The sequence below is a fragment of the Rhinopithecus roxellana genome, chromosome 3 (assembly GCF_007565055.1).
Source record: "Rhinopithecus roxellana isolate Shanxi Qingling chromosome 3, ASM756505v1, whole genome shotgun sequence".
In the NCBI taxonomy this organism is placed as follows: Eukaryota; Metazoa; Chordata; class Mammalia; order Primates; family Cercopithecidae; genus Rhinopithecus; species Rhinopithecus roxellana.
In genome coordinates, this window is record NC_044551.1 from 84930910 (window position 1) to 84958891 (window position 27982).

Here is a 27982-nt window from a genome sequence, read left to right on the forward strand (position 1 = left end):
AGACTTTGTAGATTTCCTTTACAATTTGGCCTGGATGTGGTTGGCTCCTGTCACTATTATTGAACAAAGGCTCTCAAATAGTCTTCTTGATGCAACAATGGTTGTAACAGCTTTGGTGTTTAGAGATACTTCTATTTATTCATTTGGAAAGCCTCCCAACAATTGGTGAAACATGAAAATATGTCTTCATTTGTGTAAGTCAACTTCAACTATTTATAGATGTCCCCTACAAAGGAGAGTGAGTTGCCTTCTCTGTGGTCTTGACAGGTAGGAAAGGTCTGACAATTCTGCCCGTCTACACTGGAAAAGCGCCTTATCACTTGTACACTGCCAAGCGCCTTATCACGAGCGTGCCATTGGAAAGATCACGCAACCAGCCGGGAAGAAGATCCTTGGGCACCACCTAGTGGCCATCTAGGGAATATCAAAGGCGACTGCATTGCTTCTCAAATTGTGGTTATTTCCAATGGGTTGTGGACCACTACTTTTGTTAAATACAAATAAATTATTAGAAAAACATTTAAAAATATAAAATACAAGTCTTAATGTTTTATTATTAGGTTTAGCAAAGAATAATTTTTTTTTTATTTTTTTGAGACGGAGTCTCACTCTGTCGCCCAGGCTGGAGTGCAGTGGCCGGATCTCAGCTCACTGCAAGCTGCTGGCTCCCGGGTTTAGGCCATTCTCCTGCCTTTCCCGAGTAGCTGGGACTACAGCTGCCTGCCACCGCGCCCGGCTAGTTTTTTGTATTTTTTAGTAGAGATGGGGTTTCACCGTGTTAGCCAGGATGGTCTTGATCTCCTGTCCTTGTGATCCGCCCGTCTCGGCCTCCCAAAGTGCTGGGATTACAGGCTTGAGCCACTGCGCCCGGCCAGCAAAGAATAATATTTTAACAAATCAACAAATGTGAAGAAAAAGTAAAAACTGCACAATGTTCATTGTAAGCATAAACAAAACTAAACAGTGAAATGGTGGAAATAGCCATTGAAATACCCACATTAAATACCTACACATAGTTTTGGACAACATGATATATACCAATATTTAGTTTTTAATGTGATAAATGAACTTGTTTCTTGTTAAAACTTATCTAGATTGAGTTGATGACAGTCACAGGGGATAATGTGTATCTAAACTGTTTCTGTTTTGTTTTAATAATATATGTAGTAAATTAACCAGCTCACAGGGAACTGTTAGCAGGAGTGGGGAAAGATACTTTGTTTTATTTTAGTTTTTGAAACAAGGTCTCACTCTGTCACCCAGACTGGAGTGCAGTGGTTTGGTCATAGCCCATTATAGCCTTGAACTCCCGGGCTCAACTGATTCCCCCACTTCAGCCTCCCAAGTAGCTGGGACTACAGATGCCTGCCACCATGACTATTTTTTTGTTTTTACTTTTTGTAGAGATGGGGTCTTGCTATGTTGCCTGCACTGGTTTTGAGCTCCTGGGCTCAAGCAATCCCCCAGCCTTGGCCTTCCAAAGCACTGTTAGGATTACAGGTGTGAGCCACTGTGCTCAGCCAGGATATTAATTTTTAACTTTTATATAAAATAAAGTGAGGCTATATTTTCTAGAATTTATCTTCAGTCCTTTATAAATAGCCAACTCTGACAATTAGCCGAGCACAGCCAATTGGAATGCCATCAGTGACGTATCTCCAAAAGCACAATTGCAAACACAATCCAAACTTGATTTCTTCAGCAGTGGGATTGTGAGTTTACCAGTGACATGCAGAAAGGTTATCTGGCAGTGTTAGTACACATTCGGTAGTGTTTGTTAGTGTTAGTACAGGCTAATACTATATGCATGGAGGCTTCGTAGGTCCAGTCTGCTGGAGCGGACTTCAAATAATCTCTGCCTCCTGGGTTCAAGCAATTCTCCTACCTCAGACTCCAGAGTAGCTGGGATTACAGGTGTGTGCCACCATGCTTGGCAAATTTTTGTATTTTTAGTAGAGATGGGATTTCGCCATGTTGGCCAGGCTGGGCTCAGGCGATCCACCTGCCTCAAACTCCCGGGCTCAGGCGATCCACCTGCCTCAGCCTCTCAAAGTGCTGGGATTACATGTGTGAGTACACTGAACCTGGCCAAGTTCTTTTTGTTTTGCAATAACTTCAGACTTTAAAGAAAAGTGTAGAAACAGTACAAAGGATTTCTGTAAGTACTTCACTCAAATTGTTAATATCTTATGTAACCACAGTACAATTATCAAATGCAGGAAACTAACATTGATATGATTATCTAATGTACCGATTTTACAACTGTCCCACCAGTAGCCTTATTTTTGGTCTCAGATCCAATCCAGAATCTCCCATTGTGTGTGTGTGTGTGTGTGTGTGTGTGTGTGTGTGTGTGTGGTCATGTCTCTGTTTCCTCTGAATCGAAGTACTTACTCTTTCTTGACCTTGACATTTTGGAAACGTACGTGTCATTTATTTTGTAGGATGTCTCTCAGTTTGGGTTGTCTGATGTATGCTGATGATTAAATTCCGGTTATGCATTTTTGACAGAGATACCACAGAAGCGATGTAGGCTTCTCAGTACATCTTATCAGGAGGTACATGATGTTTATTTGTCCTATTACTGGTGACAACTTTGATAGTTTTGCCAAGGTGGTGTCTGTAAGATTTCTCTGGTGTAGTTTTTCAAGGGTTGGTTAGCGGTATCCAGGGTAGTGTGAGGGGTGAGAGACCAAATGGCAGATGCCCCAGGGGCTTGGAACACTGGTGGGATTGAGGTGAAAGGGGTTGTAGGGCTTGATTTCATTAGGCTGATGTCTCCTAGTGTTGTTCGTTAAAGAATGAGAGCAGCGGCATCTATCTTACCTGGGAGCTCATTAGAAATGTAGAACTCAGGCCCTACCTCAGATTTCCTGAAGCAGAATCTATGATTTTAACAAGAACCCCAGGTGATTTGTAGGCATCTTAAGGTTTGGAAAGCACTGTCTTCCAGAAAACTGTGAGCAAACAGTTTAAGAAGCAGCTGTGCAGCTGGCAGGTCACTGATGTCAATAGCCTACGTGCTGGTGCTGTGGGTATAGCACCAGTGAGTCAAGCAGTCTGTGGCAGCTTTCTTTCTTTTTTTTTCATTTTTGAGACAGGGTCTCGCTCTTTTGCCTAGGCTGGAGTGCAGTGGCGTGGTCTCGGCTCACTGCAACCTCCACCTCCCCGGTTCAAGCGATTCTCCTGTGTCAGCCTCCCTAGTAGCTGGGACTACAGGTGTGCGCCACCATGCCCGGCTAATTGTTGTATTTTTAGTAGAGACGGGGTTTCACTATGTTGACCAGGCTAGTCTCGAACTCCTGACCTCGGGTGATCTGCTCACCTCGGCCTCCCAAAGTGCTGGGATTACAGGCGTGAGCCACTGCACCCAGCCTGCAGCAGCTTTCTGATTCTGTGTTCTTGGCTAACAGGAGCAGTCGCTTTCTGATTCTGCATTGCCTGTTGGTGAGGGGTAGCAGCTTCCTTGGTGGTTCATTCTTGGAAGTTCAGTCTTCCTTTTAGCCCTTGTATTGATTCTGTGAGCTCTATGTACCCACTAACAAATCTCTTTGTACTTTAACCAACTGGATTGTACTGTCTTGTCTGTAACTAAGAACTTGGACCAGAGTGGGTAAGTCACAGCAATATCTCCTGGTTAGACGAAGGTGAAAGCAACCTTGGTGTGTGCCCTGGTTCACTGTGGGGTCACTAACGGGACCTCAGACGAAGCAATTTTGAGAGACAGGATCTAGCAAATTCATGGGGGGAGACCACTGGACTCCACTGATGAACTGCCGTCACTACCCTCAAAAATATCTTTCCGAGGAATGATCGCTGCACAATGAGGCCTTGTTTGTAGTGAATGACTTGTGGATAGCATGATACCGTATTGTATTATTTTCAATATGTAAGGAGTTTGTTACAGAATTGATATGCACCAAGAGTTAAAAAAAATATGGAATGTCAATAAGAAGGCAGTTGGGGTAAAATTGTCAGGAGTTGGGAGAGATGTAATGTGCTGTTCACTAGAGACAGACATGCCCTGCTCACATCTACCCCCCACAAGAGGAGTCAGGATTCTGACTTCTCACGGCTTGGTATCTAAATAGAATTTTTAGGATGCATCCTTTTGCACTGAACTTCTTTCATCAGCATTTTGTGCCTGAGGTCCGTCCATGCTGTTGTGCGTGGGGTCCGTCCATGCTGTTGTGCGTGAGGTCTGTCCATGCTGTTGTGCGTGGGGTCCGTCTATGCTGTTGTGTGTGGTTATAGCTTGCTCACATTTATTGCTTTAGTATTCCATTGTGGCATTTCTCTGCATATCGTGTTTAATGTGGACAATTCTGTCCAAGCCTAGTTCCTCTTATACAGGGTGGGTAAATTCTCCTGGACATTCTCCCTATCTCATTTAGGACCCATTAGTCTTAACTCTCTGAATGATGGTCGGACGGGTGGTTATTGCTTTACCTTCATTTTCTGTACACCCGCAGTCCATGTTCTTTGTGGAGAGGAGGGTGTAGTAGGCAGGATCAGCTCTTTGGGGATCAAGGGCAGTCATTGGTGGGGGTCCTGGGCTTTTATTTTCTTCGGAGCCATTGACATGTCCTGCGGGGACTCACTCACCACCCAGCCATTGCTGGGTGCCAGCCACCCTGATGGGCTTCACCTGTTCCCTCAACTCAGCCCAGTTCCCTGGAGGAGACCGGACAACACTTCTGCCTTCTGCCTCTGGCAAGGCTATGATGGGGGGATCACTGAGGTTTTCCTTAGAATTTTTCCTTCTGGCCAGGCATAGGGCACATGCCTGTAATCCCAGTACTTTGGGAGGTCAAGGTGGGAGGGATCGCTTGAGCCTAGGAGTTTGAGACCAGCCTAGGCAACATGGTGAAACCCCATCTCTACAAACAAACAAAAATTTTCCTTCTGAATTTTCTACCTTTTTTCCCCCCGGCTGCCATTTTGTTTTAGTTGCCACTGTTGTATATTGGGTATTCAAACATTTAAAATTTTGCATTTCTTCTGGTATTAGAGAACAGAGATTCTGTGATCTTGTTTTCCTCTGCTATCTTTGCCTTTTGATAGCTTTTGCTTTAGCTGCAGTAGGATGCAAGTGAAAGCAGTTTATAACATGAAAGAAACAAAATTGTGGAAACTCATTCTAGTCAAAGATCCTAAGATGGTCATTATTTTGCCAGAAGATGGTAGCAAAGTTACAATCAGACCTTAAGTAAAAGTTTTCAGTCTCAACACTCAATATAAACAAATCAAACCAAATGAAAACAAAAAACAAGAACCAAGTAGGAAAACAATGAAATGTCACCTGTTTATTGAATATATGGTTTTTATCTTTTAATTTCTATTTTTAGAACTCAGTATTATTTACAGAAAAAAGCTATAAAATAAGAATGACCTCTGAAGTTTGATAAAAATGAATGATCATTAAAAAATTCTCTAGGAGTCAAAGGCTCTTCATCAACCTAAATTTCTACCATGTTAATAGTACTCCCTATTGGAATTGGAAATGAAATTAATGGCAAACTAAAAAATTCACAACATTCTATACATTTTCACAATGGTATGTCATTTGTCAAATTATGTTAGTCAACACATTCTCCAATAGGAGAATACTAGGAAAGACACTAAGATCCAATAATTAAAATATTCTCTTAAGACTATCATGATTAAATTATAAAATATTGGAGTAAAGAGATGAGGAGAAGAACCTAAACAAATACTTTATTTTCTTGCTTCCATTTTCACTCCTGTTCGGATTGTTCCAGCATTCCTTCACCTCGTTTTCCAGTGTTGTCCACCTAAGTGCCATTCATTCATTCAACTTCAGTTCATTCATTCAACTCATTCATTCATTACTTACCCTTTATTGAGCCTACTGTAGGTCAGTCACTGTTCTGGATGCTGGAGAAATAGCAGCGACCAAAACAAATAAGGAGCCTGCTTGAATGGAGCTTGCATGCCAGTGCAGCGCTATCCCACAGGACATTCTGACAGTGATGATTGTACTGTGCTGTCCAATCCAGTAGCCACTGCCACATGTGGCTGCTGAACACTTGGAGTGTGGCTGGTGGCCTTTCTGCTGGACAGATAAGTTTTGGTGGATGACAGAGACAGCAAGCTACCAAACAAATACATGGAAGAATTTTGGAAAATGGTAAGTGGTTCAAAGACTTTAGGAGTGGAATTGTTGGGTCCTTGTTGGTCATAGTAACTCTGTGCTTAATATTTTGTGGAACTGTCAAACTGTTTTCTAAGTTGCTGTACCATTTTACATCCATGTCAGGTCAGCAGTGTATGTGAATTCCAACTTTTCTACGTCCTCACTTTGAGATTTTCAGAGGATACACTTATTGCCCAAAACCTTGTATAACATAGCTTTTAGACATTTTCGTAAAACTGAGTGTAAGTTTTGCTGTCAGTTGACAAGTTCCTGGTGATTGGATTCCCCTGTGCTCTGGACATGAATGCTAAGGCCAGTCCCATATGAAGTCATTCATTTTATTCTTTATGGTTTTCCTTCAGGGCTGACCAGTTCATCATAGAGTTTGGTGAGCAGGGTAGGGAGGGGACACATCTTTTAGCAAGCTCAAGAGAAGGAAGTCTAGTTGTTTAGAAAGAAAGCAGATCAAAGTTTTAGAACAACATGTCTGGAAGGATTACATTCTAAGATGTACTTCTCTAGCTCCAGTATTCTCTAATTTATGTAAGAAACTCACAGGTCAACAAATCGAAGCTCACAACTGACCAAGGAATTCCTTCTCTTACCTGCTTTTCAGATTGACTTTTTGTTTTAAGACTTAATTTTTTTAGAGTTTTAAGTTCACAGCAAAACTGAGAGGAAGATAGAGATTTCTTATGTGTTTTCTGCCTGACACATACACAGCCTCCCCCATTATCCACATCCCCTACCAGAGTGGAGCAGTTGTTATAATGGACGAACCTACCGATTGACGCACCATCATCAATCACCCAGAGTCCATAGTTTCCCCGAGGGGTTCCTCGCAGTGCCATATGTGCTGTGGGCTTGGGCAAATGTATAATGACACATGTCCACCATCATGGTGTCACACAGAGTATTTCCACAGCTCCCAAATCCTCTGCACTCCACCTGTTCTTCGCTTCCCCGCAGAATGACTTTCTGTTTGAACATTTGAGACAATGGGAGGTCGCTGTGGCTTCAGGAGACAATTCTATCTTTGGAAGTCTGTAATTTTTCGAATGACTATGTATTGAGCTGTAGTTTACTCTCCATAGGGTCACCCTAGTTTATGCTTTGGGAGCCAAAAAGGAAAGGTTGACTCTTCTTTTCACTTGAGGACGTGTCAGGCAACCCACCAGTGCCCTGGAAAAAATCCACCCAAGGTTCTCCAGGAGGCCATGAGGAGGAAGTCTCCCTGCAGGCTGCTCCACTGCCGGCGCGTTTCTCCCTACACCCTCCTATTAATGACAGCTGTCATGGTCTCCTTTGCCTTATGGGAGTCATATTCCCCTGCCCCCCACCCCAGCCTACCTGCCCCCCTTCTTCTCAGTCCCATCGTAGTTACTTTTTCATATACGCTTTTTCTTGATTTGGCAAGGACAAGGTGAAATCCAAATAGAAAACCTGAACATGGTTGCTGTTTCCAAAAGGAAAATAAATAATAAACTGAAAAGATGAAGAAGAGAATTGGGTAAAGGAAATATTTATGAATTTTCTTCTTACACATGTCTGGGGGTGAAAGCTACAGGCTGGGAAGGAGAAGCATATTTCAGCCACAGCATCTGTCAGCGAGGGTTTGCATTCAGCCCGGCCTTTGGTAGGAGTGGACTTGGAAGATTTCTTCTAGCCTTAGAATTCCATAATTCTATTTCCACAGAACAAAATTCCACAAACTCCTCTGGCAACAGAACTTCAATTTCCAATGTTTCGCAAGTCCTAGAGTCAGGAAATTTCATGGAAATCCTAGCAAAATCAACTGTAATCCATGGTACACTTCCAAGCATGTCCACAGGGAAAGCTCCCCTTAGGGTGCGGGGATGTGCACCATGAGGAGAGCCAAGTATTAAAGAACATTTCTCTGCATTGATGAACTCGATCAATCTGAATTCTGGAATGTTTTAAGGGAAAGATGAAAACCTCTGGGAATGAAATCCAGGAAGCTGCATGTGCTTTTGCTTCACAGTTGCAGGGACTCCCTGAAGTCAGGAACGGGGAAACAGCTCTCAGGGACTTCAGGTGCAGTAGCAGTGCTCACTGGCTAGTACAGATGCCAAGTCTCCACACCAGGGCATTGTGGAGACCCCACCTGCCTTTCCAGACACTAGCGTGTTTCAGAATTCATCCAGACGCCTTCACTGTGTACTCCTGGTATTTGCTTTCAGAAATGACTCCGTTTTTCACAAGAAGATAGATAGCTTTGTTTACTTGTATAGTGTCTTCTTATAACGTCCTGACCGTGACATAAGCATAGGATTTGAGTTTGGATTTGAGTCTTGGCTCTGCCACATGGTGGCAGTGGGGCCATTGTCAAATTGCTTAGCTTCTCTGAGCTTCAATTTTCTCATCTGTAGAAAAGGGATGATATGAGTAACAGTATCACCAAGGGAATAGGTGAAGTGAATGTTTTGTTATGTCTGAGCATATATAGAAGATGCTATATAAGGAGTTATTCTTGCTTTTCTCCTCAGTGGGCCTATGACCATATAGTAAGACAAGTGGCTAATCAAAGAAATTCAATATGTGGGATAACCAGTCATATTTCCATATTCACCAGTGCTCAGGAACTCATCCTCCAAGTCGTCACTGGTTGTAATTTGTTTTATAAATCACCCAGAAGACGTTGAGAGGAGAGGTTTTGGTTGTATTTTGGGAGCAGAAGGGGACAGTAGGGAAAGAGCTTCTGTTCCAAGCATTTTAATGGAAGCACAAGGAGACCCACAGCCCCTTCTCACATGGCGTTGGGAAGCCTTTGAGTCTGCCTTTGATCTCTGCTCCTCCCTAAGCACTCCGCTGTGCCTTTGGGGCTATTCCCTCTTCTGCCTTTGCTCTCTGAGGGTCCCTGCCTTCCACTGGCATCCTAATTGGGCCCCGATTCTCTCAGGAACAGCCCCAAGATCAACTCATACCCTCTTCTTAGAAATTCCTTTTGTCTCTTTCTCTCAGGGGTTTGCTCTGTTTGCTAGGCCAGTCCATAGAGTACATATCGGCAGTTGAGCCCAACAGGTGAGAACGGGACCATGTATTAGACGTCTCCCAGGAACCCTCTATGCTTTCCACAGGTGTCCTCCATGATCTCAAGTGATTGGAAAGCAAGATGGCAAGTAGAGAAGGAAGGCTCTGAAGATTAGTTACTTTGGGTCCTCTTAAATTTCAGTATGTAAATGACTTCTAGTGGTTTTCAATGCCCTGGGCATTGGGAGTAGACAGAGAGGAAGGGAGTTTGGGGAGTTCCGAGTTGTTTGGCCCCACCAACTTCTCTGGTCAGTAAGATACGGAGTACTGGTGGTATTCAGGGGCTCCCCAAAGAGCATCTAAAATGAAGGTGCCCATTCTGATCCCAAGGAAAACAATAACAGACCAGCATTTGCGTGTGGTTAACAAAGTCTTTCAATCTTATAATCTCTCATGGTCTAGACCAGAACCGTCCGATAGAACTTTATGTGATGGTTTTACGTTTGAATTAAAAATTCTGTTTTGTGGTCACAATAGCCACATTTCACACACTCGGTGGCCATGTATGGTTAGTGGCTACCCTACCGGACACGGCAGGTCCAGACAGCAACTGTGTAAATGTGGGGTGGACATTGCTGTGCTCACTTGATCTACTAATCAAGGTCTATGTGAGGCAGGAGAAGGGGGTCTGGAGGCAGGGAACATAAGGCTGATTCATGCTGACTTCCTAGAACTAAATCAAATGGAAACACTTCAGCTATGACAGGAAATATCCTCTCCATTTACATAGGGCATACACTGAGTAAATGACTTGTAACTTTATTTCGTCCTCTTCATTTACATAGGGCGTACACCAAGTAACCAGTGGAAACCTCTAGAGGGTATTTAAACCCCAGAAAATTCTGTAATGGGGCTCTTGAGCCCCTATGCTTGGGCCACTCCCACTCTGTGGGGCGTACTTTCATTCAATAAATCTCTGCTTTTGTTGCTTCATTCTTTCCTTGCTTTGTTTGTGCATCTTGTCCAATTCTTTGTTCAAGACACCAAGAACCCAGACACCCTCCACCGGTAACATTAGTACAGATAAGAGGTCTTGGGCTCATCAGCCTCCAGGAAGCAGACAGGGAAAGAAAAGGAATGTGGTGGCCAGAGAGCTGTAGGAGTGGCAGGGACTGGCTCAAATTGAAGAGGCCATGCCTGGTTTAAGGGGGCACCTACTGTTCGGCTGTTCGGAAATGCATGCCAAGGGACTCCAGATCTTTCCTTTTTTTCTTTTGACATTGATAATGAATTTCTAAACTGTTGGCATTTTATAGGCTAATAAAAAAGAACCAAAAAACTAAAAACCTAACCACATTGGAGCCCTGATATAGCCGCTGAAGTTCAAATTCTGCAGATGGACCAAACCATTGCACCTAAAACAGCATCTGTGGCATCAGCTTCCACGGAGATGAGGGGATTGTAGGAATATTGGCTGTAGGAAGATAGAACCTGGGTTTGGGTTCTTCCAGAAATGGGCAGACCAAGTAGATTGTGGTAGGGGTCAAACAAACAAACAAACCAAAAACCCTTTTCGTTGTTTCTTTTAGGAGTCAAAGTCAAGAAATTTTCAAACTGCACACAGGCTGGATAGAGAGCAGTGGTAGGGATAGGCCCCCAAATATGAAGGAGCCTGAATTAGGTGCAGAGATTTCCCCAGTTGTCTTACATTTCAGCGTGTCATCATTTCATGGTTGTGCTGTTATTCTTCCACAGGTAAGGAAGAGGAGAACTGTTTCCGTGCTCCAGTGCACAGACAGTTGTTGCTCCCGAAATTTTCATTGTAAGACCCCCAAATCATAGCATAGGAATACATCTTGAAATAAAAACACAAACATTTCAATAAAAGGAATGGATGAGGGGAAAATGATTTAGTTAGTTACAGAGATGTTGATTATCTTAATGAATAACCATCCTTTTGTTAGGTGATAAAAGTTATTACATATCCAATCCATTGTTCTGACCTATAAAGGCTAGAAACAGTTTTCAGCTTATCAGAAGTAAAGGTCATTGTACAGAAAGTATCTGTTTTATTAATTCAACACTGCAAACATTCGCCATATCTTATAGTTCAAGTCTCTGTAACCTCCTGTGTTTTTAGTATTGTTATTACTATTATTATTTTGAGACAGAGTCCCACTCTGTCATTCAGGCTGGGGTGCAATGGCACAATCTTGGCTCACTGCAACCTCTGCTTCCCGAGTTCAAGCAATTCTCTTGCCTCAGCCTCCAGAGTGGCTGGGATTACGGGCGCCTGCCACATGCCCGGCTAATTTTTGTATTTTTAGTAGAGATGGGGTTTCACCATGTTGGCCAGGCTGGTCTCAGACTCCTCACCTCAGGTGATCTGTCCGCCTCGGCCTCCCAAAGTGCTGGGATTACAGGTGTGAACCACCGCACCTGGCCTTGTGTTGTTTTATTATACTTACTCTGTGTTTTTGGTTCAGATACTTCAAGAAAAAGTGGCCTATTTGCATCTCGAATTCCAGAATTATATCTTACTTATGATTCAGATGTTCTGCCGATTGTCTTAAGGCTGCTATTTGATAATGTATTTTTGACACAATGTCAGGAATGTTGTATAAAAAAAAGAAAAAAAAAAACAACAGTTTGAGAAACCGGAGTCAAACTGAGGCAAGCATGGGCAAACTACATCCAAATGAGAAAGAAACTTGCGGTTTTCACCAGATGTTTAAAAAGGCAGGGTTTTTGTTTTGTTAAATTTCGTTGCATGAAATTAATTTCAACATTTCTTGAGTGGCTACTGCATACTCTCTATTCAATTCTCTTGGGTTGGCATATGGGGATAAGTTCACCATTCTCATTCTTGCCCTCAGCAAGTTTGAAATTCAGAAATACTATTGTTGATATTTTCTTTTAAAGTTTGATTCAATTTGATGATGACTGAGGGCCTAGTGTGTTTCATGCAACATATTAAGCATTTAAAAGTCATTACAGCACCTGAGGTCAGGAGTTTGAGATCAGCCTGACCAACATGGCGAAACCCTGTTTCTACTCATAAGACAAACATTAGCCAGGCATGGTGGCACTGTAGTCCCAGCTGCTCAGGAGGCTGAGGCAGGAGAATCGCTTGAACCTGGGAGGTGGAGGTTGCAGTGAGCCGAGATAGCACCATTGCACTCCAGCCTGGGTGATGGAGCGAGACTCCATCTCAAAACAAAACCAAAAACAAAACCAAAAACAAAACATAAAAAATAAGTCATAGGATAAAAAATGGAATATGTAGCTTATTGAGTAATACTGTAAGATACCACTGAGGGGTTTACAAATACAATAATTAAATTCTCTTTCAGAATGCTGATGTTTTCTGCAAAAGGAAATGCTGTTAAACCACAAACATGCTACCATCTTTCCATCGTGGGGTGTCTTCCCTCTTGGAACCTTGGAGCATGTGCTCTGTTTTGTTCAAACCATCACTGAGTTTGTTGAGATGCCTTTTTCCCCTGGGTGGTCAGTCTTTGGGAGAACTTGCATTAGTCCATGGATATTTTAAGTTTTAATGAGCGCCTCAGCACAGGGCAAGATTGCTCCAGGGGCTGGGGAATTGCTTTCTTTTATTTACATATTACTTACTAGATTTCATTTAGGAAACAGTAGTGTCTGTAAGTAATTATCTCCCACCCCCAATGTTATAAAAAATAATAACCAGGTCCTTCAAAGTTAATGTTAGTAAGACAATGTCCTGCGGGGAGGAGCAGCTGAATCTCATAGCCCTGGTGTTGGTCCCCCAAGGCTCGCTGTCCTGTGGAGGATCTCATGTGTAGTCCTGCCACTGCCTCCACCCTGGGTGGAGTAGGGATGGGAGTGGGGACTATCATTTCCTTTTGAATAAAGCTGGCTTAAACAGAGAAGCATGGGTCTTTCACTCATGCCCTAGAGCCCAGTCCAGCCAAGGCTCCGTTATTCAGGAGAGGCTTTCCTCAAAGCTATGGAATGACCAAAGGCAGAGACTTACTGATGGCACTAGGGAGCACAGTAGCCTTTGGACAAATCTTCCCTGTTTATGGTTCACTGGTGAGAGCTTCCTCTCTCCCCAGTTCCTGTGATGTTGAAGATACCTGAACCTGCCAAGTTCTAGCCCAAGAGAATGCCAGAGCTCCTTCTCCCTAGTTCCTGTTCTCCCTCTAGCGTGTTACACCAGCTGTGACCACCCGCCCCTCTCAGAGGAGGCCATAGTTGGCCACGGAGGCAGAACTGCAGCATGACAAACTTGCCAGAATGTCCCTGGACATTTAGTAACAGGACAGCCCCTTCCCAGGAGTCATCACGACCTTGTACCATGGATGTGGCTAAGGAGTGAGTCACGTGTGTTTTTCCAGCGTTTGAGATTAAGCATGTTAGGCCCTGTTTGTGGAAAATGTAGTTCACGTGTCACCTTTTTATCTGGGCCCTGGGTGATCTTTCCTTTCAACATCAGCCTATTCCCTCTTGCATCATTCTTCCCACTTCACAGACATCGAGTGCCTCCAATAATGACATCAAAAGGGATGAGACTGAAAAACATCAGAACTTGCTTGGATAACCTATTTTTCCGAAGTACTAAACAACATTAGACAACATGAAAATCTATCCTAAAACCCCTATAGGCTCACCCATAGTTGCAAGCAATAATGAAAGATCTAAAAATATTTACATTTAGACATTATGAACATTCAATCTTTGTGGCATTTTAAGAAATTATGTTTTCATACTTGCATTTTTATCTACCAAATAAAAATCGATAGAAAATGTTTTAGTTAATGAAAGAGAAACTTGCCCCCAAAAAACAAGATCTCATTAATTTTTCTAAAGCAACTGAAGCTATAATTCTTAGCCTCCTGCTGTCACTCTTTATAGCAGGTTCTCAGTCTGAGGTCTGGGGAGACAATGCTGGTTTCCAATCCAGTTCCTGACTCTCAGTGCTCAGGATCCGCTTTGGACATTCCCTTGATCCACTCTCTGAAAGAGAAAACTACAGAAACACGATAGAGGAGACCCTGGGCAAGGCCGAGGCAATGGGAAGGCGTGGGAAAGGCAGCGAGTGGGGAGGGGATAGGATACGAAAGAATAGGCCAGGAAGACAGCTAGAGAAAAGCCTGATCGAACAGATAACATTGTTTTATAGGGAGAGGATGTTAATCTTGGAGATATATGATACATCTTTTCATATACAGTATAAGAACAATGATGACAGGAAAAGCCAGGAAGACAGACTCAGTTTTTCTTTGAGTGTTTAATTTGCATGGGTCCAGTTTGGTGTATTTGAGCCTGATGATAGCTGTGAGCAAAATCTCAATTCATTGATGTCTTGGAATTAAAACAAGCCTCTGCATCATTCCTTCACACAGTAAGCATTTGTCAAGGTGCACCTGTGAGCATAGTGCACCAGAGAGGTCCTGAGGGATACAGGAGAGGCAGGCCATGCTTTCCTGGTTTCAGAGGGTTTATGGAAAGGACCTCTGCTGGGATGAACAGTTCCTTGAAGGAGCCCACAGCAGGTGGTTTAGCTTAGTGGCTTTGGTAGGGAGAAAGGCGGCTGTGCAGTTAGGAATGAATTGGGGTTGTGTGTCTTGCAGGACCTGAGCTGCTGGGTGGTTTACAGCTATATGAAATTGTACGTGAAGGGGAAAATATGGCTGTGTGGATTCCTGGCTTCTGCAGGTAATAGCCAGAAAACAAGTTATTTAGATGACTCAATAAAAAGAAGAAATGGAAACCCGTACTTCTTGATTAAACGTGGCTTATTTGCAGGGGATGAGGCAAGGAGAGGAGAGAAAGGGGAGAAAAGCATGCATGTTTACATCAGTGCAAGCACAGTGAGTCTAAAAGGCAGATGGGATTGCCTGGAAAGGGAAAACCTCAAGGTGAATGTGTCAGAATGGCCTGATGATTACAGAAAAGTTCTAACACGATGCCTAATGAATCTACAGCACCTCTCCTGGAAAGACTCAGAGGACTTTGTGATGTTATGAAATTAATTTTGATTAAGTGTGTATAACACTCTAAAACACATTCCAATCTCAGCAATCTCTCTTCTGCTATTAATTTATTCCAGGTCTTACTAAACTATCCATGGGAATCCTCCCATCTCCCATTTAACAAATCTTTGAGTCCTCAGGCTTAGCTAATTCTTATTTGATCTGCAAGGTGGCAGTGTGTAACAGTCAGTAGATGCCACTGTCTAATAGTGAAGGCGTCCACTCAACAAGCTCATAGGTCAGAAGCTTCAGGTTCCCTTTGATGGATTAGCTCCCTGCTCGGTCGGCTGTGTAAGGTCTCAAGTCTGTGCATAGTATTTACTTAAGTCAGTGATGTAGCCACCTCTCCATTTCAGAGATGACGTTAGCGATGTGATTTGCCCCGGGTCTGTGATCATTGCTTTCACCGGCCTCTGGCTGCAGCACATTGCCTCATGCACTAAGAAGCCACAGTTGCCCTTCAAGGCTGATTCAATGGCATTTCATGGTATCTAACCCTGGCCCACTGCCCTCTGGACTTAGATCTTCAGGTTGTGGCCAAAATCTTAGCTCGGAAGATGGAGACAGGATCAGGTACCACATGGTCCTGGGTGTAGGAGCCAGTCTGAATGTGTTCTGTCACTTGATAGCAGACAGACACTCTTCATCAGCTACTCAGGACTCCAGGCGCCAGGAAGTAAGTTGAGGTCAGGGAGTTTGTTTTATCTACTGATTTGGAAAAATATTTAGCCTCCCTGGAACAGAGATGTGCATTCCGTGTGTCTGAAGCCATGAAATTTGGCAAGTCCCATATCAGATACCTAAAACTGTTATACAACTCAGTCTAATTTACATTGTAAGGCTGCCAGAGGGAACTAGGTTTTTCCCTTGGTCTAAAAGTCCCCTCTGACAATTCTAAGGTCCCAATAATCAGTATCAATCAATCAACAACAACAATAATAATAGTAGTAGTAATAATGATATCCCTCGCCCATATTTGACCTACAGTTCAAGGCCCATAGCTTTGGATAATCAGAAGTTAGAATTTGGCTCAGAGGGACATGTGAGTGACTTGTGCAATACTTTGGCCATCTTACAAATGAAGACAAAGGTGTCTGACAGTGTGAATTAGAATGAAAACATCTCCCAAGCTAGCATTTCTTCCACAATGGGCTCTTCCTGCCAGAAAAGAAAAGCTCTCTTTCTTGTCATTTTTCACCAAAGAGGCCATTGCATGTCTGATAATTTTTCTTCAAAATTGTTTCTTTTTATATTTAAATGTTTATTTTTCCTAACCACTAGACCACCAGGGAAAAATTGTTTTGAAAAACCTTAATTCTGCTACTTAATTTTGCATGCTATTTGTGAATCTGCAAAGGCAAGTACTTAAAACTGTGCTCTCTGGGGAAAAAGCACTTGCGGTGGAAAGGCCAACTCCAGATCAGTGTGTCTAGCACTTGCCTTTCCAACGATTAATGGTCATTGTGGTATGTATATGTACATGTGTGCAGAACTGTCAGAGAGCCTCCATTTTAGATTAAACAGCTCTGGGTTCAGCTTGAGGCTCAGCAGATTCTTCAGTTTTCTTATCTGGATTTTCTGTTCAACACACCAAAGCGTGTTCTGTGAAATGTTAGTTTTGCAGAATAGGAAAAAAAAGATCACAAGAAAAAAGGAAATCACAGTTGAATAAATGAAGTTCAACTTTTTAACCATAGGGTCACTTGGAGGCTTTAAGATATTAGAATACAATGTGACTCTCAAAGAAGAAACAACATATAGATTAAAATGCAATGACTATCCAAGAGTTTCCCAAACTTACCTGTGGACATTTTGTTTTTTTTTTTCATAGAGCCACTCATGAAATTGATGAATTTAGGGAAATCCTACATTCCTCCGGACCTAGGTTGCAAGTAATGAGACCAAACACTAGCTTAGGCAAAAAGAGAAAACCTTTGCTCTGGTCACCAAATCAAAGCAGGACGAGGGTAGAGAGAGCCTCCTGGACAACTGGAGCAGCTGATAATAGCTAATATTTATTGTGAGACAACCATGTGCCAGGCACTGTTCAGCATGCTTCTCATGCATTAATTCATTCAATCCTCACTACAGCTCCATGAGTTAAGTACTATTATTATCTTTTACAGAAGAGGAAACTCAGGTTCAAAGAGGTTCAGTTTCATAAGGTTACCTAGGCAGTCTGACTCTGAGCCCACACTTGGAACCACTGACTTTGTGCTTCTCCAGGGACTTAAATGCTGTCAAAGTTTATTTTTCCTGCATGACTCTTGTGTCCTTGGGTCTATTTAATTCTCTTCAACCAACTTTCTCCATGAGACAGAGACCTGGCTCCCACCTCTCAGCTGGCCCCCCTACTTCCTTCCTGGGAAAGGGCTCCTCTTCCAATTCCTATTAAAAACATTCTGGGCCGGGAGCAGTGGCTCATGCCTGTAATCCCAGCACTTTGGGAGGCCAAAGTAGGTGGATCTTTTGAGGTCAGGAGTTAGAGACCAGCCTCCACTAAAAACAACAAAACAAAACAAACAAACAACAAACAACAACAACAACAACAAAATAGCTGGGCATGGTGGCGTGCGCCTGTAGTCTTGGCTACTCAGGAGGCTGAGGTGGGAGAATTGCTTGATCCTGGAGGCGGAGGTTGCGGTGAGCTGAGATCATGCCACTGTGCTCCTCCAGCCTGGATGATGGAGGGAGACTCCATCTCAAAACAAACATTCTGGAGAAGAGCTATGATTAGCTCCTGACTTGAGGTCACGTGCCCAATCTTGGGCCAGTCACCAGGGTGGAGGGGCGGGTGGGGCGTTCTCATCAGCTCAGCTCACATACCACTATTGTGGCCAGGAGAGTGGTGAATTATGATGGCCACTTCCATTATATCAGCATGGTCGTAATGCGGTGATAGGGAGCACTTCTTTGAAAGAAAGAAGCTATGTTTTCCAGAAGAGGTGGCCAGGGACACTGATATTCTGAACTGTGACACACCTGGGGATTTTAGAAACCAATGGGATATGCATGTGGAGCTGCCAGCACGGTTCCTGGCATTGCAACAGGCTGTTGATTCATCGTGGCTACTCTTCTATTCGGGTTGCAGAAGAGAAAGATTTTAATGTGCAAATGCTTAATTAAGCAGGCAGAAGAACTAGCTAGGAAGGCTGCTTTGTAAAACAAGTCCCACAGTTAAAAAAAGACAACCAGGTCAAGGTCTGGGTCTGACAGGTCAGGTCAAGCTGGCAGACAAACAAAACAAGATCAGGGAATGGGGTGGCAAGATCCAAATTTATCATAAAGCATAGACATGTTCATGGAACAGGCCAGGGTCAACATCAGAGGTCCAATCTGAGTGAGACGGTGTGGGCAGGGGTCCAACCAGGCAGACAGGCCAGCCCACAGCAAGGTCTGGACGGACCCACTTGGGCTGGAGTGCAGGATCCCAGCAGGGTAGAGGTTTGGGAGCCATCCTCAGAGGCAGAACAGGGAGACAGAACAGTGCCTTAGATTCCAAGATAAGGAAACAAGTGTGACCAAATTAAGTTAGGCGTTGTCTATGGAGCCACGTGATGCCAGAGAGAATTTCAATTTCCTCCAAGTCCTAGAAGAGAAATGTAACACGAACAACACGTTGACTTACTTCCATAAGCTATACCCACATATCCTAAAGTCAGCAGTGACCACTTGCAGGAATGGGTTGCTGAACCCCAAAGAGGGGCATGCCTGGGTACTCGCCATGCTGACAGCTTCAGTTCGGAAGGGCAGTCCTCCTCAGGCCTGTCTTTGTTTCCTCGGCCTTTTGCTTCACATTAGCCAGCTCCATGTGCAGGACTGGTGAGGAATGCTGCCTCCTCTTCTGTGATGATCCATGAGGTGGATTCTCACCCACCTTCACTGTTGTAGTGTCTACTACTGCTGTAACAAATCACCACACACCAGTGGCTCAAAACAGTGCACATTTATTACCTCACAGTTCTAGAGATCAGAAGTCAAAAATGGGTCTCACCGGGCTCACATCAAGGAGCTGGGAAGGCTCTGTTCCTCCTGGACACCCTTTCCACCTTTTTTTTTTTTTTTTTTTTTTTTGACAGGCTCTCGCTGTGTTGCCCAGGCTTGTCTTGAACTCCTGGGCTCAAGTGATCCTCCTGCCTCGGCTTCCCAAAGTGCTGGGATTACAGGTGTGAGCCACTGTACCCAGACCCTTTCTCTGCTCTTTCCAGCTTCTAGAGGCATCTGCATTCCTTGGCTTGTGGTGCCTTCCTCCATCTGTGAAGGCAGCAGCACAGTATCTTCCAGTCTCTCTCTGACCTGACTCCCTGATTCCCTCTTGTAAAGAACCTTAAGATTACATTGGACTGCCCCCTCCCCCATAATGCAGGATAATCGCCTCATCTCTAAGTCCTTGACTTGATTATACCTGCAAAGTCCCTTCTGCCATGTGAGGAAACATATTCACAGGTGTCAAGGATTAGGGTGTGGACATCTTTTGGGGTTCATTAATCAGCCCACCAAAGTTGTCACGTTCACCTTTAAACCTCGTTTCCCAGTGCACACATTTCTATAGTTTCCATTGGCCTGTCCCAGATTTTATAAGCACCTGCAGAGGTACCACCAGGATGGGAGCTTGTGTGCCCTAGTGCTACTTACTCTTTGTGGAGGAGGATAGGGATAGAAGGTACGTGCTGTTCCTGAGCGAGGTGGACTTCTGGAAGAGCTGTTGCATTTAGTAAGGCCTACTCACCCAGACAGACCCCCACCATTACCTTTTCCTTTATGTAGGCAAGAATCTCTCAGCAGCTTCCAGTTGCGAACTAGTCCTATGTAGCTATTATACTTAAGCAGATTTTATGGAAAAGCAAATGGGACCGATAGCTCTCTTTGGAAAAACTCACGCCTGTGCTCCAGGAAATAAGCATGATCACAGTCTTGTTTGTATTGGTGAAAAATCACAGACAACTAAAACTTCCCTCAGTAGCAGAATGGACAAAGAAATGACTGATAAACCTATAGTAATCACCATAAATGAATTAGAAGTATGTATATTGATATGAAAAAATACCGGGAATATAATGTTAAGTGAAAAAAACCCTAAGTTATAAAATCGTATTGTCTATGGTTATGCATATGGGGGTAAAAGTGTAAAAATATGCCTGGGATGAAAAGACCCCCACTTCAGAGTACTGGGCCCCACTGGACAGGAGGGACAGAATGGGATTGGAGAAGGCCACACAGAGGACAATAGCCCCATTGGTAAATTTAAATTTTATTTATTTATTTATTTTTGAGAAAGAATCTTGCTCTGTCACCCAGACTGGAGTGCAGTGGCACAATCTTGGCTCACTGCAACCTCTGCTTCCTGGGTCCAAGAGATTCTCCTGCCTCAGCCTCTGAAGTAGCTGGGACTACAGGCACGTGCCACCATGCCCAGCTAATCTTTTGCACTTTTAATAGAGACAGGGTTTCAGGGTTTCGTCACCCAGGCTGGAGTGCAGTGGTGCTATCTCGGCTCATTGCAACCTCTGCCTGCTGGGTTCAAGCAATTAATTCTCCTGCCTCAGCCTCCTGAGTAGGTGAGACTACAGGTGTGTACCACCATGCCCAGCTAATTTTTTGTATTTTTGGTAGAGACGGGGTTTCATCATGCTGGCCAGGCTGGTCTTGAACTCCTGACCTTGTGATCTGCCTGTCTCGGCCTCCCAAAGTGCTGGGAGTACAGGCATGAGCCACTGCGTACCTGGCCTCATTTTCTTTTTATGCAAAATCCCACTTGAAAAAGGAATAGGGATTTTATACCAACACTAATTCTTACCACAAACCTCTCTAAGTCCAGCATGAACTTGCTTTAGTAGGATAAAGTCAGCGTTTCAGAATATATTTATTTTTTCCTCCAGAGACTTATGCAACAGATGTTAATTTTCTCTATGGAGCTAGATGGAAAAATATGTTAGTTAAACATTTTGTAATGAATACAGAATTATATCTCTTCACTATGGCAATATTGAATAGTGAATCGAACTTTATCCAAATAATGATATGAGAATCCAACTTCACCAGCTCTACATTTCTGCCTTATACAACATGTTTCCGGCAAATTTAAAAGTAATTGCCATTTAGAAATTTAATCCAATGCCCTGTCCCTTCTTTTATAGTCCCCTCATTCTTTGTCTACTTACTCTGCAAGTATCATATTGAATTTACTTTTTAGTCTTCCAAAATTGCAAGGATGAAGTTCCTGACGCCTTGTAGAGTAAGAAAATTTGTAGATGAAAAACATGACTTTATGGAGTTGAGGGAGTGCAATTAGAAGGGAACAAATAAAAGTCATACAATTTGTTTTGTTGTTCACAAAGTTAAAGCAATAAAGATAATACATTCAGGGAGGCTATTAGGCCATACAACTTCTCTGTTTGAAATTTAAAAGGCACCTCTTTCTCCGGGTGATTACAGCCCCAATTGGACAGGTGCCCCACTGCAGAGCACAACCTGCCTGAGCCTACGTGGCTCTGAGAAGGATTATTCATAACATTTTACAAATCTTAAAAGAGTAATATGAGTACGACACAAACAATTTAAATTTGCAACCCCTTGCCTGAAACGTTGTGGGATTTCTCTCCTCTGCATTTGCACTAATATGCATGCAGATTTGTTTGGCTTAGAGGAGATAACATATACAGTAAGAGGCATTTTACTTCCTCTAGGTTCGTGTGTCTCTTCAAATGGGGTCTTCAAATGAGTCTGTTGACAGTCATTTCTCACACTCGCCCATGATTTCAAATATGATGCTCCCAACCCAACAGACCCTGGGCAGTGGAGGTGGAAGCAGGTGTCTGCTCAGGGTGGTAATCCATAGGGTGCTCAGGCAACAGGAATACAGAGGTGCAGAGGTCAGTTGGTTGTGCAGATAGAAAACAGCCTTGAGTAGGACAAAATAACTTGAGTCTGGACATGGTGGCTTGGGCCTGTAATCCCAGCATTTTGGGAGGCCAAGGCAGGAGGATTGTTTGAGCCCAGGAGTTTGAGACCAACCTGAGCAACAATATATATATGTAAGATATAGATATATAGATATAGATATAGATATAGATATAGATATAGATATAGATATAGATATGGAGTCTCGCTCTGTCACCCAGGTTGGAGTGCAGTGGCATAATCTCAGCTCACTGCAACCTCTTCCTCCTGGATTCAAGTGATCCTCCCACCTCAACCTCCCGAGTAGCTGGGATTACAGACATGCACTACCATGCCTGGCTAAATTTTTTCTATTTTAAGTAGAGATAGGGTTTCACCAGTTGCCCAGGCTGGTCTCAAACTCCTGACTTCAAGTGATCTGTCCCCCTCGGCCTCCCAAAGGTCTGGGATTATAGGCGTGAGCCACCGTGCCCAGCCCTGACTCCTAAATATTTTTGCAGCGCTTCCTCATGCAGTCTCATCCAGTCCCAGGCAACTGGAATTCTGAAACTGAGTGAAGTGTGGCACAGGCAACTTCCTTATAAATGATTTACTTTGTTATTTAATATGCCTTCCAATAATTGGCTAGGATTAGAAAATACCAAAAGGAAAGAGCTACCAGCAAAGCTGGAAATACTTGATTGAATTTTTTCAGAGCATTGACTATTTCAATTGGTAGAATTGAACTGGTGTTTCTACATGACATATACGTAATGTTTAATCACAAACAGAAAAGTTGTAAGAATAGTATAGATAACATTTTTCCTTTTAAAAAATTTTTATTTCTGGAGACAGGGTCTTGCTCTGTTGCCCAGGCTGGAGAGCAGTGGTGCTGTTATAGTTCACTGTAGCCTTACACTCCTGGGCTCAAGTAATCCTCCTGCTTCAGCCTCCCGAGAAGCTAGGACTATAGGCGTGAGCCACCATGCCTGGCTAATTTTTTATTTTCTCTTTTTTGTAGAGAAAGGGTCTCCTACATTGCCTGAGTTGGTTGTAAATGTGTGTGTATTCATATACATATACATATACATAGACCAGAAGGTGAAAGAACCCTGAATATGTGTATGTGTATTAACGTACATACGTGGCCGGTCCTCCTGTCTCTGCTTTCCAAAGTGCTAGGATCACAGGCGTAAGCCAACGTACATGACTTTTTTTTTTTTTAAACCCCCTGAGAAATTTCTCTTTTATTTAATAAGCATTTTGTGGGGAGAGACTTAAAAGTTATGTAAATATCCTGTACTTCATTAAACTTATAATTCATTGATTGTTTTATCCATATGAATATGGGCGCCTGTATTTGGGTTATAACCTATTGCTACTACCCTTGGTTTCCATAGTCAGCGTCCCTCTTTCAGCTCCCCATTCAGACTGGCTCGTGCATCCTTTTGACATGTCCCCTCACTCTTTGAGGATTTCTTGCTTTCCAGCACAAAATGTTCCAGGCTTATCTTATACTTTTCCTGCCCCAGCGCTGAAATCAGTCATTCCTCAAGAACTCCCTTGTTCCTTCTTTTTTTAATTCAACTTTTTATTTGGAGATCACTAGATTTGCATGCAGTTGTGAGAAATAGAGATTTCATGTTACCCAGTTAACTCCAGTAGTAACATCTTGTAAAATTATAGTGCAACATCGCAACCAGGATATTGACACGGACACAGCCAAGGCACAGAATTTTCTCTCTCTACACGGATCCCTCCTGTTGCCCTTTTATAGCCATACCCACCTTTTTCTCTCCCTGTCTCATCTCCCACCAGAGCCCTGGTTGCTTTTAGTGGAGAATGGTATTTAGGATTTAAGATTTGGAGACCGGGAGCAGTGGCTCATGCCTGTAATCCCAGCACTTTGGGAGGCCAAGTCAGGTGGATCACTTGAGGCCAGGAGTTTGAGACCAGCCTGGCCAACATAGTGAAACCCCATCTGTACTAAAAATACAAAATTTAGCTAGGGTTGGTGGTATGCGCCTGTAATCCCAGCTACTCAGGAGTCTGAGGCATGAGAATCACTTGAACCTGGGAGGTGGAGGTTGCAGTGAGCTGAGATCACACCACTGTGCCCCAGCCTGGGCAACAGAGCAAGACTGTCTCAAATAAATAAATAAATAAATAATTAAATAAATAAATAAATAAATAAATAAATAAAATTCAAGACTTGGGTGTTAGGTGTGCTCATTGCTGTTGGGGTATTGCTGCTCTGAGGCACTTTTAGTGAATAGTTTCTCTTGATTTAATGTATGTGCATGTATATAAATAAACACATATTTACATTGGTTATATCTACCTATATTTATTGAAAACCAGGATTTCACACCAATACCTCCAATTCCAATCCACAACCATAGGGCTTATTTGTTCCTTTACATATTTGTACCTCTCTTCTGCACGAGAAACCTGGCTCGCATTATCTTCATTTTAGTCCTTTGATCAACCCCTCTGCATATAACCAGTCTGCCGTGCCTTCCCCTGCATAGGTGCACCCCTTGCTCCAAGGGTACTGACACCCCTTGCTGGGCCCTTCCACAAAGACCACCTTCTTACCCTTGCCCCAGTGTCCAACCTGGTACCTCCCTGCAGGGATGCCCTCTGCTTCCTGCTGGGGCTTTGACGCATCCCCCGGCCTGCCCCCACGTGTGAACGCTGTTCTTGTTGGGCTTGGCACCCTGCTCTGGGCCATCAGGGCTCTTTCGTCTCCTGGTGAAGATGCCTGTCTTGTTCCGTGTAGATTTAGGTCTGAATGGTTTGAGAAGAAAAGAGAAGGGAAGGGGAAGAAGAAGAGTTACAGGTACTTTTATTTTTAGAGACAGGGTCTCGGCCAGGTGTGGTGGCTCACTCCTATAATCTCAGCACTTTGGGAGGCTGAGGCAGGCAGGTCGCTTGAGCTCAGGAGTTTGAGACCAGCCTGGCCAACATGGACAGACCCTGTCTGTACAAAAAATACAAAAATTAGCCAGGAGCGGTGGCATGTACCTGTAGTCCCAGCTACTTGGGAGGCTGAGGTGGGAGGATGGCTTGAGCAGTGAGCTGAGATCGTGCCACTGTACTCCAGCCTGAGTGACAGAGCCAGACCCTGTCTCAAACAAAAAACAAAAAACAAAACAAAAACAAGAGACAAGGTCTCATTCTGTCACTCAGGCTGGGGTGCAGTGGTGTGATCATGGCTCACTACAGCCTCAACCTCCCAGGCTCAAGTGATCCTCCCATCTCAGCCTTCTTAGTAGCTGGGACTACAGGTTCGTTCCACCACACCCAGCTAATTATTTTTATTTTTGTAGACATGGGGTCTCCCTATGTTTTCCAGTCTGGTGTTGAACTCCTGGGCTCAAACGACCTTCCTGTGTCGGCCTCCCAAAGTGCTGGGATTACAGGCATTAGCCACTGTGCCCATCTTATGTGTACTTTTTCATAATAAAAACCCTAACCCCAATAAACAAATGTTGAGCCATTTGAAAAAATAGCGTTAATTTGAAACTGTGCTAAATTGCTGTCCTGCCTGGGGCATCTCTGTGTCACTGCTCAGCCCTGGCTGCCAGACCCTCCTATTTATGCCTCAGTTCCTTCCTTCTGTGCAATCCCCAGGACATAGGCTCCTCTCAGCTTCCTTCATCTTCCTGGGTGTCACTGCAGAAGCGCTCCATGATTTACCTTCATTTTCCATTTTCGACTATCCCATTTCCACCACATTCTTCCTTTTCTAAATATACCTCTCAGGAATGACTTGGGTTTACTGGTATCAGAATTCTCAGGCTTGCTAAAGAGATGGATAGCAGTGAAGATTTTTTGCTAGAATTTGTTTATTAGGAACTTGTGAGAGAGTTTCTAGACATGCTTATCCCTGAGTCTGGAGCTTTTTATAATTACTTTTTTTTTTTTTTGAGACAGAGTCTCATTCTGCTGCCCAGGCTAGAGTGCAGTGGCGTGATCTTGGCTCACCACAACCTCCACCTCCTGGGTTCAAGCAATTCCCCTGCCGCAGCCTCCCGAGTAGCTGGGGTTACAGGCACGTGCCACCACACCCAGCTAATTTTTGTAGTTTTAGCAGAGATGGGGTTTCACCATGTTGGCCAGGCTGGTTTCAACCTCCTGACCTCAGGTGATCCTCCCACCTTGGCCTCCCAAAGTGCTGGGATTACAGGCCTGAGCCACCTCGTCCAGCCTTGTTTTTTAAGACTTGGCATTCTACCTGGCACATCACAGGCAAGTGATGACCTCCAAGGAATGTTGAGTTGTAGCAAGTGATCTTGACTGATATTATGCCCCACAGCGTTTGAACACCTGCTGAGCTAAAACTGGAAAAAGTGTTGATTCCAGTCTGCTGACTTGAATCTGTTGAGTGGCTTGTCCATTTGTGTGTGGGAACTAGTCACCACTGGCTTCTAGTAATAAAACATGGAGCAAAGACCCTCTTCTGGAATGAACAGGTGTGAGCCAGGCGATGTGTCTGACTGTGCCCACCGGGGCCATTGCTGCAGTCACCGTGTGTCATCTTTTCTTCAGCAGAGGTTTTTCTAGGTCCAGATCCAGGCCATGCTGTTCTGTACGTCACTGGACACTGGAGCAATGGGTGTGCTCGTTCCCAGATTAGCAGGGCAGACCTCAAGAGTCTGGAGACACACGCAGGTCACAGTCTTTTCTTTCCTTTTGCTGGAGGGCAGACTGGGCCAAGGAGCTCTGCTTGGAGCAAAGGGAACTGGATGGGATTATGACCGACCACACATGGTGTTATTAAAGACAGAGTAACCCTCTTGGCAAATATAGGAACAAAGAAATGTGTTCTGATGTCTTTGGGGAATAAGAACAATTCTACAGTCCTGTGGGTGGAGGGAGGAGTTTTCCCTGAAGGGAGTGGAGAGTCCAGCCACTAGCTATCCTGAAGAGAGGCTAGATTTGGAGGAGGAGGTTGGGACATAGGAGGTGGGCCTCAGCCTGAGCTGGAAGAGCTTTCTCCTTTCCCTGAAGCCTCAGGTTATGTAGGCCAGGCTGCCTGCCAGAAACCTCCTGCCGTGATGGGGTGCCCTGGGCCACGCGGCCTTAAGACAGATGGGAACAGACCTAGAACAAGAACAAGGCGTGGTTTTTTTTTTTTTTTTTTTTTTTGATGGTGTCTCGCTCTGTCGCCCAGGCTGAAGTGCAGTGGTGCGATCTCGACTCACTGCAAGCTCCACCTCCTGGGTTCACGCCATTCTCCTGCCTCAGCTTCCCGAGTAGCTGGGACTACAGGCGCCCGCCACCACACCAGGCTAATTAAAAAAATTTTTTTTTTTATTTTTAGTAGAGACGGGGTTTCACTGGGTTAGCCAGGATGATCTCGATCTCCCGACCTCGTGATCCACCCGCCTTGGCCTCCCAAAATGCTGGGATTACAGGCGTGAGCCACCACGCCTGGCCAAGGTGCAGTATTTTAATGTGTTCTCTATGTTGTATTTCTTTTCCACAATTTCAGAAACACACACACACACACACACACAATGAAGTTTTATTCTCATCACCTAGAATGGAAAACAAACAAACAAACAAACAAACAAACAAACAAACCCTGAAGCTGTGGTAGATGTAATCATCTGTAAAATAGGAAACATAGGACACTCTACATCAGGTTGCTGTGTGGACTGAGTGAGATAGCCCATATGAGCCTCTTTCGTCTTGCCTTGAGCACTCCATTCCAATCAAACAAAGCCAGTTCTTTACTCCATGGTTCTTCATTTTGAAAAGCATTGTCATGTGCGCCACGCTGCCTCACAGCATTTTGTTATCTGGTTCATCCAAAATTGTTGTAAAGAAACAATGACATACAATGATGAAATGTCAAAGTGGCTGGGCACGGTGGCTCACACCTGTAATCCCAGCACTTTGGGAGGCTGAGGTGGGAGGATCACTTGAG

At 43.9% G+C, this 27982-nt stretch overlaps 1 protein-coding gene across 2 annotated transcripts in view; it reads left to right on the forward strand.

Moving 5' to 3' along the window:
* Positions 1-1588: 1588 nt before the first annotated feature.
* NPR3 (natriuretic peptide receptor 3) overlaps positions 1589-27982 on the forward strand; it is a 161391-nt gene continuing 134997 nt past the window's right edge. Inside the window, exons 1-2 of one of the 2 annotated variants that reach the window (XM_030926962.1) lie at positions 1589-1914; positions 5879-6151. In XM_030926962.1, coding sequence (XP_030782822.1) covers positions 6131-6151 — 21 coding nt within the window. In that variant the 5' untranslated portion in view covers positions 1589-1914; positions 5879-6130. Of the gene's footprint in view, positions 1915-5710; positions 6152-27982 lie in introns of those variants that run through there. The other variant, XM_030926961.1, reaches the window with a different exon arrangement.